Source organism: Candoia aspera, chromosome 1 (assembly GCF_035149785.1).
Source record: "Candoia aspera isolate rCanAsp1 chromosome 1, rCanAsp1.hap2, whole genome shotgun sequence".
In the NCBI taxonomy this organism is placed as follows: Eukaryota; Metazoa; Chordata; class Lepidosauria; order Squamata; family Boidae; genus Candoia; species Candoia aspera.
The window spans coordinates 209,285,215-209,297,495 of NC_086153.1; the positions used below are offsets into that span (position 1 = coordinate 209,285,215).

Below are 12,281 nucleotides of genomic sequence, written 5' to 3' on the forward strand. Positions count from 1 at the left end.
TGGATGGATGGATGGATGGATGGATGGTTAGATAGATAGATAGATAGATAGATAGATAGATAGATAGATAGATAGATAGATAGATAGATAGATAGAGGCAGAGGTCAAAATACCACCTCTGAATTAAAAGGAAGAAAGTAGGAGCAGGATGAAAGTTTATGAAGAGAAATGAAAGCTGTGAATAGTATATTATGATACACATATTATAATGGAGCATTGGCAATGGTAATCCTTATAGCAGAGCTAGAGGTGATAGCCTAACGTGTATCTGTTTGTTTGTCTGTTTGTTTATCAAAGCAATACAAAAAAGTGAATTTAAAAAAGAATATCTGTTCACTATTTGGTACAATTAGGGAAATCACATCTTGGATTCCAAATTCTCAGTGGCAGTAGATGGCAGTAATATGGTGAAATTTCTGGTATCTTTCCTGTCTAGTAGTTGTTTAGATTTTTGCAACCCAGATATGGTTATGATTCAATATGCAATAATTACTTATATTATCAATTAAATATTTTTTTTTCATTTTTCTGGTACCTCAGCAGTTTGTAAATCTTCCTGTATTGTAACTTCTTTTCTCAAAATAGAGAAATTTTAAATTGTATGTTGCATGCTATGTATAATATGGTATAGCAATGCAGTTAATTGTTATATACAATTAAGAAAAAAAATGCTTAAAAGATGCCTACGTAGGCTATATTTGCTAGGAATAATATGTACATGGGAATAGTGGGCATTGGTATGTGGTGAATGGAAATCCTCCCACCCTATCCCCTCTCGAGCCCTCTAAAATGGCAAATTGTGAGCTGAAACACTATGAGACATGCAGAAACTCTGGACAGCAGTCACTGCTTTTAAGACATCTGAAATACAGAAAACAATCAGCAGAATAAAAAGGATTGAGAAAGGGAAGACTCTAAGTGGACACCCAGTCATATTGTAAGATTGGTTTATATTATAGTCTCTTTCTCTAAGTAAAAGGTGGTTCAGTTTATCTTTAGCCTAAATAGACATTTCCTGCATCTATAAATGTAATATGCTTATGGAATGATTGGTAGTCATTGAAAGATTTATCCTCCATGTGTTTCTTTAAACTCTTCATGGAGTAAAATCCATAGTTTAACTGCATGCTATCTGAAGATCTTGCTTACGGGCAGAAAATTTCTTATGCTGTCATTCCAAAATGCTCAGCATTGACGTTTGCTGTTCTATGTCTCCTTTGTAACAAAATAATCCTTTGTTTAAATATAGACTTCTAATAATAAGAAGCAATAACTGGATTTTATTAGAAAAAAAATCAAGTAGTGTTTTTGTTTTGTTTTGTTTTGTTTTTACTCTACCTTAAGACTGGGAAGATCACAATGCATTTTTATAGCTTTAAATGTATAATTTTACCAAAATAAAATTAAAAAGTATGTAAGGATAGCAGTCTTGAATTTATCACACATATTTGTGATTCTTATTGCTTATAGCATAATTCACTCTTATGATTAGTTAGAAGCTCACATAGTTCTTCCTTTGGGAAAATATGTGTATGAAAAAGCCATAATAATTAGTACTATTACTCACTGTGAAAAATTACAACTTTTAAAGTGTAATATTATTACCTTTATTACAACAGGACACTTTTATCTGAATCTCCTCCAACTTCCAACAAACGAACTTAAAGTCAGGAAACCTCACCCCACCAACACTGGCAGGGCAAGGTACTATATATAAACAGGCAGCAAACACCACACTCACTAGCACTGATGATGTTACCTAGTTGGGTAATGAAATGTCTGCAAGTGAACAACCAAGCTCAGAGAGCACCAAGAACTCCACAGAACTTAAATATGATAGCACTTTTTTAAAAAAAATCCATTTTACTATGACTAAATTTTACTTAAACAGACTTTACTATACATATTGTATGATTTGCATACAGCTAATAGCACCAGCTCTTTCAGATGTATAGTACAGTTCCTCTAGTATTATTTCTATAATTTTTCATATTGAAGTAACACAACTAATTTCATATTCTTTTCACTATGACAGATATACGGCATATGGCAGTTGACTGGCTTACTGGGAACTTCTATTTTGTGGATCATACAAGTAACGCAATCTTTGTATGCAACTTTAATGGAACAGTGTGTGTTACCCTGATTGATCATGATCTTCATAATCCCATGGCAGTTGCTGTGGATCCTAGTTTGGGGTAAGGTGCTTAATAATACAAAATATTTATTTAATATAATATTTATATTTCCATGCCAAAAACAAAAGAAAAGAAAGAATTGGTTAATGTCAAAGTCCCCTTTGGAACAAAAAATTGTCATCTATCTGTCTGTCTGTCTGTCTGTCTATCATAATCTATCCTTTAATATAAAATGTAAGCAAAAGAGATGGCTGAGGTAGAATATTTATCAGCCTATATCCAAAGCAGTGAGCAGTTGGATTGACCCCTTCCAATAAATTACAAGCCTATTGTTTTGAATAACAGTCACCTTTCCATGCTACATAGCAAACCCAGTTTTGAAATGTGATGGGACTTTCAAAAGAAATACATTGTATGGAATTAGGGAAGAAGTATTTTGTTCAGGTTTCTTTAAAAAAAAAATCTAGTAGTATGCCTAAGCTCTCGGACACACTTCTTTTTACCTTAGGTAAAGCACTGCACTTATTTCTGTAATATCCTATGATTCTTAAGCCTGCCAGGAGTAAGTAGGGGAGAAAACAAATTCAGTTTTTTTATACAGTTGGTGGTTGGTTGCTGGACATAAGAGATTTGCAGTGCTATCTGGTATATGTTTATTAAAAGTAAGCATCAGTGAAATTGGTGAGCTTTATTTCCAGTTGTTTCCAGCTGTGTAGAATTGTGGATATAAAGGTTGGTGAGGGCTGTATCTTACCTTCATTTGTGAAATACCACAACTAATATTTATTTCTTCCTCTATCCCTGATGCTATTATATGCTGTACAACGGCTTGTATATTCTTAATACAACAGAGAAGATGAAAGTCCTACTTCCTAACTGTGATTTGAAAAAAAAGAAGAAACTGTTTTGGACATGTCCAGTTGTGATTTTAAACTCACTTAAATCACAGGACCATTATAGCTACAGAAATGAAAAAAATGGAACTTGCTTCCATTGTCTTGATACTAAACACCTATATTTAACAATGGGCATTGTTTATTGGAGATATGCATACAGACACACACACAAGTGCTGCTTCCCCAGTTGCCTGACATCTATTTGAATGATCGTTCCACCCACCTCCCTTGCCCTTGGATTCTGACTCCTAGGCCCATTCCTGGCAGCACCATTGTGCATTGTATTGCAGCCTGGGTATGGATACTCTTGGAATTGTGATTTAATTTAAATGATGAATAAACATGCAACCTTCATGGGTCGGCACAGCTTTGTCTTCCTTGTGTCTTACAGCCACCAGTTCCTATGGGAGGTCCCGACATAAAATATTATTCAGATATGCTGCCATAATTGACTTTGGTTGTAATCAAACTCCTTAGAACAATCTAACCTTTCAAAATAGCAGTAGAATTGGAAAAGTAATTTCTTAGTCCCTCTGTTAATTCATTTTGATATGCAAAATATAGAAAGGTATGGTGCAGAAAGAGAGGGCAGCCACAAAGTAGAGCGGTTAAGTCATCCTCAGTCCTGCTGACTTACTCAAGCCAGGTAGAAGACAGCACCTGGTTTTCCTCCCCTGCCCTCCATGCCACACTCCAGACCAAAACCCAGAGTATTTACTGCCATTTGTCAAGGACACAGAGGACAGTTTATGTGTCAATTCAGTTTTTTCTCTCTCTGTAAATCAGTGTCGCTCAAACATGGCAACTTTAAGGTGTGTGGACTTCGACTCCCAGAATTCCCCGGCCAGCAGGGAGAACACATCCACACATTGTAAAGTTGCCAAGTTTGAAAGACACTGCTGTAAGAGAAGATGCTTTGGATTCAGTTCTGGTATGGAGCTCTTGCTGGGAGCATCCTACCCCTCCTGAAGAGTCCTTTATCATATATTCAGGTATCATAGAATTTTTTTGTACAAGCAGAAGGCAGAGGGAAATCACCATGATCCTTTTTGGTTAGCACCAGGAAAGAACTAATGGGATTACACTGTAAGAGACAAGGGAGAAAATTCATTGTCAACTTTTGATTATGGGAAGACTAAGAGTTAAGGAATAAACAGTATTAAAATAATCATCCCAATCTCTTAGGGACTGTAATTGTATTTCTTAAAAAAAAAACATTTACCTGATAGACAGATAGACAGACATGCATATTCTAAAAAAAAAAAAAGTTTAGAAAGTTTTGAATAGGGGAAATGTTTCATTATTTGAACACCCTGATAACTACCAGACGAATATGTTAATAAGCATTAGTTTACTACATTAAACATGAACAGGTGCTTAATGAAAGAGGTGTGGATTTTGAAGTGGCTATTTCATGTACGTTTATCTTCTTTTTGTAGATAGGATTGTCGCAGCTGTATGCCATAAGACTGTATTTAATAAATAGGAAAATATTTACTGCAGAAACAGCTTGTCATCCATATGTGGACTTTTGTCACTCTTTACTAAACCTCTGATTGAATATTAAGATGAAGGCTTAGTTGTGACAAGAACAGCTTGTGTGTAAACTATGCAAAGGAAGCTGTATAATATAATTTTCAAACAGAACAACAGATGGTAAACTTGACTTGATCTGACTGGAGTGATTTTCCTAAAGGAATTAGTAGAAGTTGTATTTAAGATGATGTGTTTAGTAATTCCCTTAAGAAAGAACAAAAATTTTCAAATCATCCATCAGCTTTTTCAAGTTCTTTTACTTATATGATGTATTTGGATTTTGTTTGCTGAATTCTAAACGATTCATCTGCCAAAGAATGTTGAAGTATTCCTTTTTTTTAAAAGTGAACTTGCCCTAGTAGAACTTAAGATAATATCTTGTCTTAAATATAAGACAATATGATGCAGAATAATTTAAGAAAAAAGTTACTGTGTGAAACATTTATCATAATGTTTTTCCTAAGCTTCCAATATTTGCTTATGTACAGAAGATGAAGAGTTTTAAAATCAATCTATTCAGGGAAGATTCAAAGAAAATGTTTCTGTTTAGTTTTACATTTAACACTGTCTCAAATAATAGCGACATAGTGGAGGGCTATTGAGGATTGAGTAACAGTGGTGGAGTACATGTTCTTAACACACTCAGTGCTTTTGCCAGTCCTGGATCAGCTACATGCCATGTGATCTCACAATGTCATCCATAGCTTCTGGGTCAATTGACTCCAGTACAGCTGTAATTCAGTAGCAAATACACTAAATCCAGTTTTGCAGTGGAATTTTGCAATGCAAATTTCCCATTAGCAGGAACTCTTGCCTCACCTGCCTTCTGGCTCCTCAGCAGTCCCAATAGAGATTAAACCATTCAGCTTAAGATGTTCCATACTATAATTTTTATTGTGCTTTTAATATATTGAGTAGAATAATTTTAACACACACCCACACTCATGCACCATTGCAAATGAATGCCTAGATGATTTAAACACCCAGTAAATAAATGGGGGTGAGGGGTTTGGGGAAGGGAAGAATAGGACACTGATTGGATCCTGTTATGGCAACTACAGGATGTACTGTTTGCATGATGTTCAGTATATGCTTTTGAAGCTGGTGATGTTGAGGATAGCCATGGGTTAGTTTGAAGAAGATTTTGAGGGTTTAAGAACTAAAAACAGTATTGTTGTAGAATGGACCTTAACTACCCTAAGGCATCTTCCTATGGTATTGTTATATCATGACAAATTTCAAATGTATGAAGGACAAATTATGATGTGATATTCTTTGTCTATATAATGGAAGCAATACTGAATATATGAAAAAAATGGATGTTACGCAATACGGATCATAATCTGATTATTGTGGGGTCAATATAATGGAAATATTCTAATCAGGTAGAACAAACAAGGCTTTACTCTTAAACCTTTTGTTTTGTTTTACCTAATATTGTTACTGCTTACTTTATTAGCCTGAAAATAAAGTGATTTCAAAATAAAAGTGATGATGGCAACAGCAATTGCATGATACACAATGCAGCTGGCAACATGAACATTGCTTGGCAATAAAGGGATAGGAATGAATGTAGCATAGTAGGTGATTGCATGTGTAAAGTTCCCAGCAATACTCATCATGGAGTCACTAAGGCAGACTTCTCTCTTCCTATTTCAGATTCAGCCTCAGGTTTGAATAAAGGGATGCAGGGCTTTTTTATATATCTGTATCTATATCTATACTTATATCTATATCTATATCTATATAAATAAATTCATTCATTCATTCATTATGATTGGCCAGGATTCTAAAGATCGTGTAAGATATCCTACATGTCAAGGGAGGTTAGCCAATGTTTAAAGCCATTTTTGAACTTCAGGAAAGTTCCAGAAACAAATTTATTACAGAGCAGGATAAACCCTGCCCCTCAAAAAGGAAAAGTAGGCTATGGACATATAGCAAATACAGTCAAGCCGAGATGTGCTGAATCAACCCTTGAGAAACCTGGAAATCAGCCAATGTATAAATATTTCTTTCTGTGCATGAAATGAAGTTATCAAATTACAAATCTAACATTTGAAGCTGTACTGTTACAATGAAGTTTTCTTTTTGTTTTTCACTCCAACTTTGAAGTGAAAATTTATTCTCAAGACTCTTTGGCATCAAGGCTTTTCACACTGCTTTTTACTGTCAGCCCTTTCCAGCAATGACTATCTCACCATTCCCACATACAGTAGTAGAGAAATTCTATGAGATAGATGGTGGGAAGGGAAGGGAAGGCAAAACGGTTTATATTGATGGGGAAATACCAGCAGTGATATTATAGGTACCCCCTGTGCAAATTTGCTACCCAAACCATGTGTAACAGCTGCAGTTGAATTCTTGTCTCCTAGTAGTTCAGGATGATGTGAGTAATATTGAAGAAAAAATGGAAGATGCACAGAAATGAAATGCTTTCTGAAACTGTGTAAGTCTCCTTGGTTAAGCTCTCAGATTAATTATGGCATTTTGAAAGACCATCAGCTTCATTTAAAAAGAAAAAAAAGCAAGTCCAGTGATTCATACATGTGTTTGATATTTTTATGGTAGATCTCTGAAATACTGGATTTATTTGAGGGTTTTTTTGTCTTATAATTTATTGTCAGACTGCTATATTGTATACAAATCAATTTTCTAGGTTCTATATCTTTGAATTAATCAGAAACCTCTTTTTTACTCTATTTTACACTGAGTGTATCATGAAGATGTACTGTGTTTAGGTGTATTTATTTGTGTGTAGTGTTTTGGAGTAACTGTTCTCAACCATTTCCACCAAGCAGAATGTTGTTAGATATTGTTTAATGTATCAGCTTCAGAGCTATTTTCTTATTTAATGATACATTAATTGAAATTTGTTCTTTTCATGCTATGGCAATTGTTGAGAAAACAGATATTTGTAAAATGTTCCTATCATATTATTAATTTCTGATGCAATATGGAGGCTCAAGAACAAATAAATCTCCCAGTGAATAACCTTCCAATATCTTTGCTTCAACATCAACCTTCATTAAACTATTGCCAGCTGAAATATGCAGTGCAATCCTATTTGGAAGCAAGTTCTAGTAAACTGAGCAAAGGATTTCATCCATAACCTGCTATTGCTCACAAATGCAATATATGAAATAATAAGGAATTACTTGTATAGTATTTCCCCTCATCACCAACTATATACAATTAGAATTCTGCCTTTAAAGGGTAGTTCTTTCAAGTTAAAAGGTGTTCCTTCCAGGTGAATATGAGCTTTGACTCATTATTATAGAAATATACTGTTGTTTTAGATTTATAGGACTAACGAATCAAATCTGTGGTAATGTTTGAATCAGAATAATGTGTGCATTTGTTGTTCTAAATATGCACAGTAGGAATCAGAAACATAATGAATCACACATCAACCATTCATTCATTCATTCATTCATTCATTCATCTGCATGATTTATTTGGCCACCCACCTCACAACAGTGACTCTGGCCAGTATACAAGGATTAAAACACAAACCACAGCATACAGCCCATGGCACCCAAGGATAAAACAGTGACCCCATTCATAGAGAAACACATCAACAGCAGCAGAGTTTACCTAACTTTCTGGCCCAAACACCTGGGCAAACAGCCAGGTCTTCAGTGCCTTGTGATACACTAACAGGGTCAAGATCATCTGGATCTCAGGGGATGCTGTTCCATAGGGCAGGCACTGCCACTGAGAAGGCAGTAAGAAGATCCAACAAGGTGATATTTGCCAATGGCAGCAATGGCAAAATTAACAGCATGACTAAATTTAAGCAAGAATAGCCTCCCTATGTATTGCATATCACACAACAAGGCAAACTCAGAAACTTAGAGCATGGTTTTTAAAGGGAAAATTTTTAAATGTAAATATAGTAACCAGAAGCAATTTTATTGTTCATGAATAATTTTGTGTGATCACCAGTCAGGTACAGTGGGTGGGAATCTAGAATTTATTGTTTTTACTGATTGTTTTTAGTATTTCTTTTCTTTTTTCTTTTCATAATGACAGTCATTTTACATAATGACAAACAGTGGTGATATCAGTGTCAATATTAACATTTGGGGTTTTATAGTGATTCACAGTTGTCTCTCAAGATGATATAATTAATTTAGATTTATAATTTCAATTAATTAATTAATCATTGAAATAATGACATAATAAAATAATGATTTTTATGTTTTATAACAATTGTAAATTCTGTTCATTTACTTATGTTTTATTTTCCATCCATTATCTTTTCTTTTGTGTAGTCATTTATTTTATTCTTTAAATGTTTTAAAGTAAAATTATTTTTTTTAATGACATCGTTTGATAAAAGGGACATGACTAGAGCATGCTCCCTCTTTTACATCTGAGTACCTAGAATTTAAGTATCTAGAATTTAAATATTGAGTGTATACATTATATCCATGAAGATATGTTTAATAAAGCCTAACTCTGGCTTTACATACATTAAACTGCCTCTGTAATTTCTGTGATGGTGTAAATAATATATTTTATGAGCATTTTTCCAACTAGGAAGAATTTATTTTTCAATTTATTTGTATAAGTATTCAAATATAAATATTTTTATGGAAAATTGGTATGATAGGCATAACATTAGTGTCCCAGATCTTAGTTTGGCTGTAGAAATTCAAATATGTGAAACAGTTCTTACTTTCTAGGAGATGAATGTATATAACAATTAGTATTTCCATATTATTAAGTGCACATTTATTTTCAGAAAATAAGCATCCTATTCATCTGTGGATTGTATATGTATGTATGAATATATGTTTCTTTATATGGAAAGGAATGTGATATTTCTTAAAAAGGAGGAAATTATCTGTGTGTATGTTTGTGGTGTGTAGTGTTTGTGTAGGATTATCCAAGAGAAGCAAAGCAACGGTATTAAAAAAAAATGAAACAATTACTTCATCACTTGAGTTACATTTGTTCCCAGTTAATTTCTAATGAAGAAGTTGTGATATGTAAGTTAAAGAAAATGAAATGACATTGTATGAGAACTATTTTGTTGAAAAAAAATTGTCATAGATATATTGGAAAAACAGCCCAGAAAATGAATGAACAGTAATGAAAAATCAAATACTCACCCTAATCCATTTTGTATAATAATGTATTGTCTTTTTCACTTCATCAGAATGAGATTTGTAATTGCTTTCCCCTCGGTTCTCTTAATCTGATAAACAATGTTAAAGGACCGTTCTTTTTCTAGACACAAAATACAAAATTAGAACTGCCACTACCAGTCCCTGTATTCTTCCATCTTGCAAATTAGTATTATTCTCACATTGGTGCAAATATGTTACTTCTCATCAGACATTTAATTTTATCTTTGTTGTCACAGATTTGAAAAACAGGTTGTATAGGAAATGGTTGTGAACAAATAATAGGCTTATGAAGTAATATCCAATAAACTTTTATGAAGTAAAATCCAATAAAAGACCTAGAATAAAAGTAATCATTTATATCCATATTTTATGGATTTTGTTTGTTTGTTTGTTTTAGTCATCAAATAACTTGGATTGTATTGCCTCCAAGAAGAAGTCCTTGTAAATGCAGACCTGTGTCCTATGTGCTTCCTCCCATCCCTACTCCCACTGGTTTTAATTTGTTCTATCCATCTATAGCCTTTGACAGAATTTTGCTTGGTAAAGAAGGATGGATGGATGGATGGATGGACGGACTGAGGTCAGGCCCTGGCAAATGTTGGGAAATTAGTGTGGATAATTTCCAGTTTAATTTGCACCTAGCACACCTCTAATCAATCCCCATAATAAGATCAGAGCAAGCAAACATGCCACTCAATTCAGCTAACAAAAATTATAGCTTCATGTTTATTTAACATCAGTAAGCATCAAAAGCAATTAAATGGCAAAAATGAGACAAAAGGCAGACCAAAGCAGGGAGGTAGAGAGAAATGAATAACAGACAACAATTTATATTTTCTATATATCTATCTCTATCTATGAAAAGGCACAGAACTTTCAAAGCCACCAGGAACAGTTCTAATTTGCATGGACAGCCCCAAAGGGAGGGACCTTTAGTTACTCCAGCCCTAAGACTTTTAAAACATAATGCAGCAGAATAGAGGGAAAGAGAGTAGGATTCAAGATGATCTGTCCTCTATTCTATACCATTAATGGGACAATTTGATGGACAGGTATAATGTATCCAAAAGAAAGATCAGCTAGATCGAAATGTAGGGTATTATGTGAAGATTTTTTTAAAATCAAACATAGGGAAGTCTTGGGAGAATCTGAATCTGAGATTTTCCTCTTTTAATATATTTCTACACCATAGGATCCCTCAAACGGTGACAGCAATGTTACCAGAATCAAATTCTAGTCATATAATACGACTGCCCCTTCCATCCAGTCTTTCAGAACCTATTTTGAAGGTGCATAGAGAATTCCAGAAGAAGGTGACATCTGTTAGCTATTGGACAGAGGACATTTTCATGTGCAGCATTACTAGCAAAGCACCCAGGCAACATAAAATGCCACACTTCAGTCTTTCAGTTGGAGATAGCTTGCGTTTTGAGATAGCTTGCATTTTGAAGTTGAAAAACTGCCTCAGATTGTTCAATCTTCTTTAGGCAGCTCCAGTGCTGGCAGTTCACACAGGACTAGTAAATATTTACATCATACTTTTCTTTAATGTGTTCATAGTTATCCACGTGATGCCAGGTCAGATTGGTTTAAATAACATAAGCATTCCTTGTTTATTGAATGTGCACAAACAAATGGTAAACAAGAATATATTGGCTTCTCTGGAAGGAGTCTAAATAATTTTGAACATATTGAGAAAAATTGGCAACAAACAACAGGAGTAAAATATTGTATTTCTTCTGACAGAACATGATGTAAACACTCTGAAATTGCCTATGTCTCACTTTCCTAGCTCTCTAATCAGTGCATGCTGCTGAACAGGAATTTTAGGTACTGATCCTAGAAAATGTAGAAATATTATATAAGCACTATATAAATAAAAACTGACAGTCAGTTGTTTAATTTCCATATATTCTTAAATTTTGAGACAAATGTATGTTTATTAAAATTTGGGCAACCATGAAAGTCATGCACACAAACAGATACACACAGAGACTTGTGAAGTAAAACCCAGCAACAGCCACCACCCTTCAAATGATGTAACAGAACTAAAAGAAAGTATATAATTTTGCTCAATTATATGTTGCACTGGGTATTTGTACAATGGGATGCTAATTGTAAGATACATCTCAAGCTGTTAGTGTAAAGGGACTATGTAATTGCTATGAAGAAAAGGGCATCTCACAACTAATGTTTCACATAGCTCAAAGTTCAGTATTGATGTATACTTTGTTCCTTATGAATATTTCAGTAAGATTTGTGTTGCTTAATGACCACAGTAAAGTTTTTTCTTACTTCCTTCATTAATAAGATAAAATCAAATAGATACATGACCTATGTTGATTAGTATATATACTTGCTACTTCTCTAAAGCTATTATGTCATGATTACTTCAGAAAAAAATAATTTATCAGACTGCCTTTGAGCATCTTCTTAAGCAACGTAAGAAGTACATGTGCTCTTTTTCCCCTGACTTAAATCTTACAGAGTTTGTAAAACCATGTGCCTTCATCACAGTTCACTGAGTCATGCACACTCCCATATGCATCTCCCCATCTGTTCAAATTCCACTG

At 34.1% G+C, this 12,281-nt stretch overlaps 1 protein-coding gene across 1 annotated transcript in view; it reads left to right on the forward strand.

Annotated features, from left to right (window-relative positions):
- LRP1B (LDL receptor related protein 1B) overlaps positions 1-12,281 on the forward strand; it is a 707,094-nt gene that overhangs the window by 280,342 nt on the left and 414,471 nt on the right. Inside the window, exon 8 of the mRNA XM_063307533.1 lies at positions 2,036-2,198. Coding sequence (XP_063163603.1) covers positions 2,036-2,198 — 163 coding nt within the window. The remainder of the gene's footprint in view (positions 1-2,035; positions 2,199-12,281) is intronic.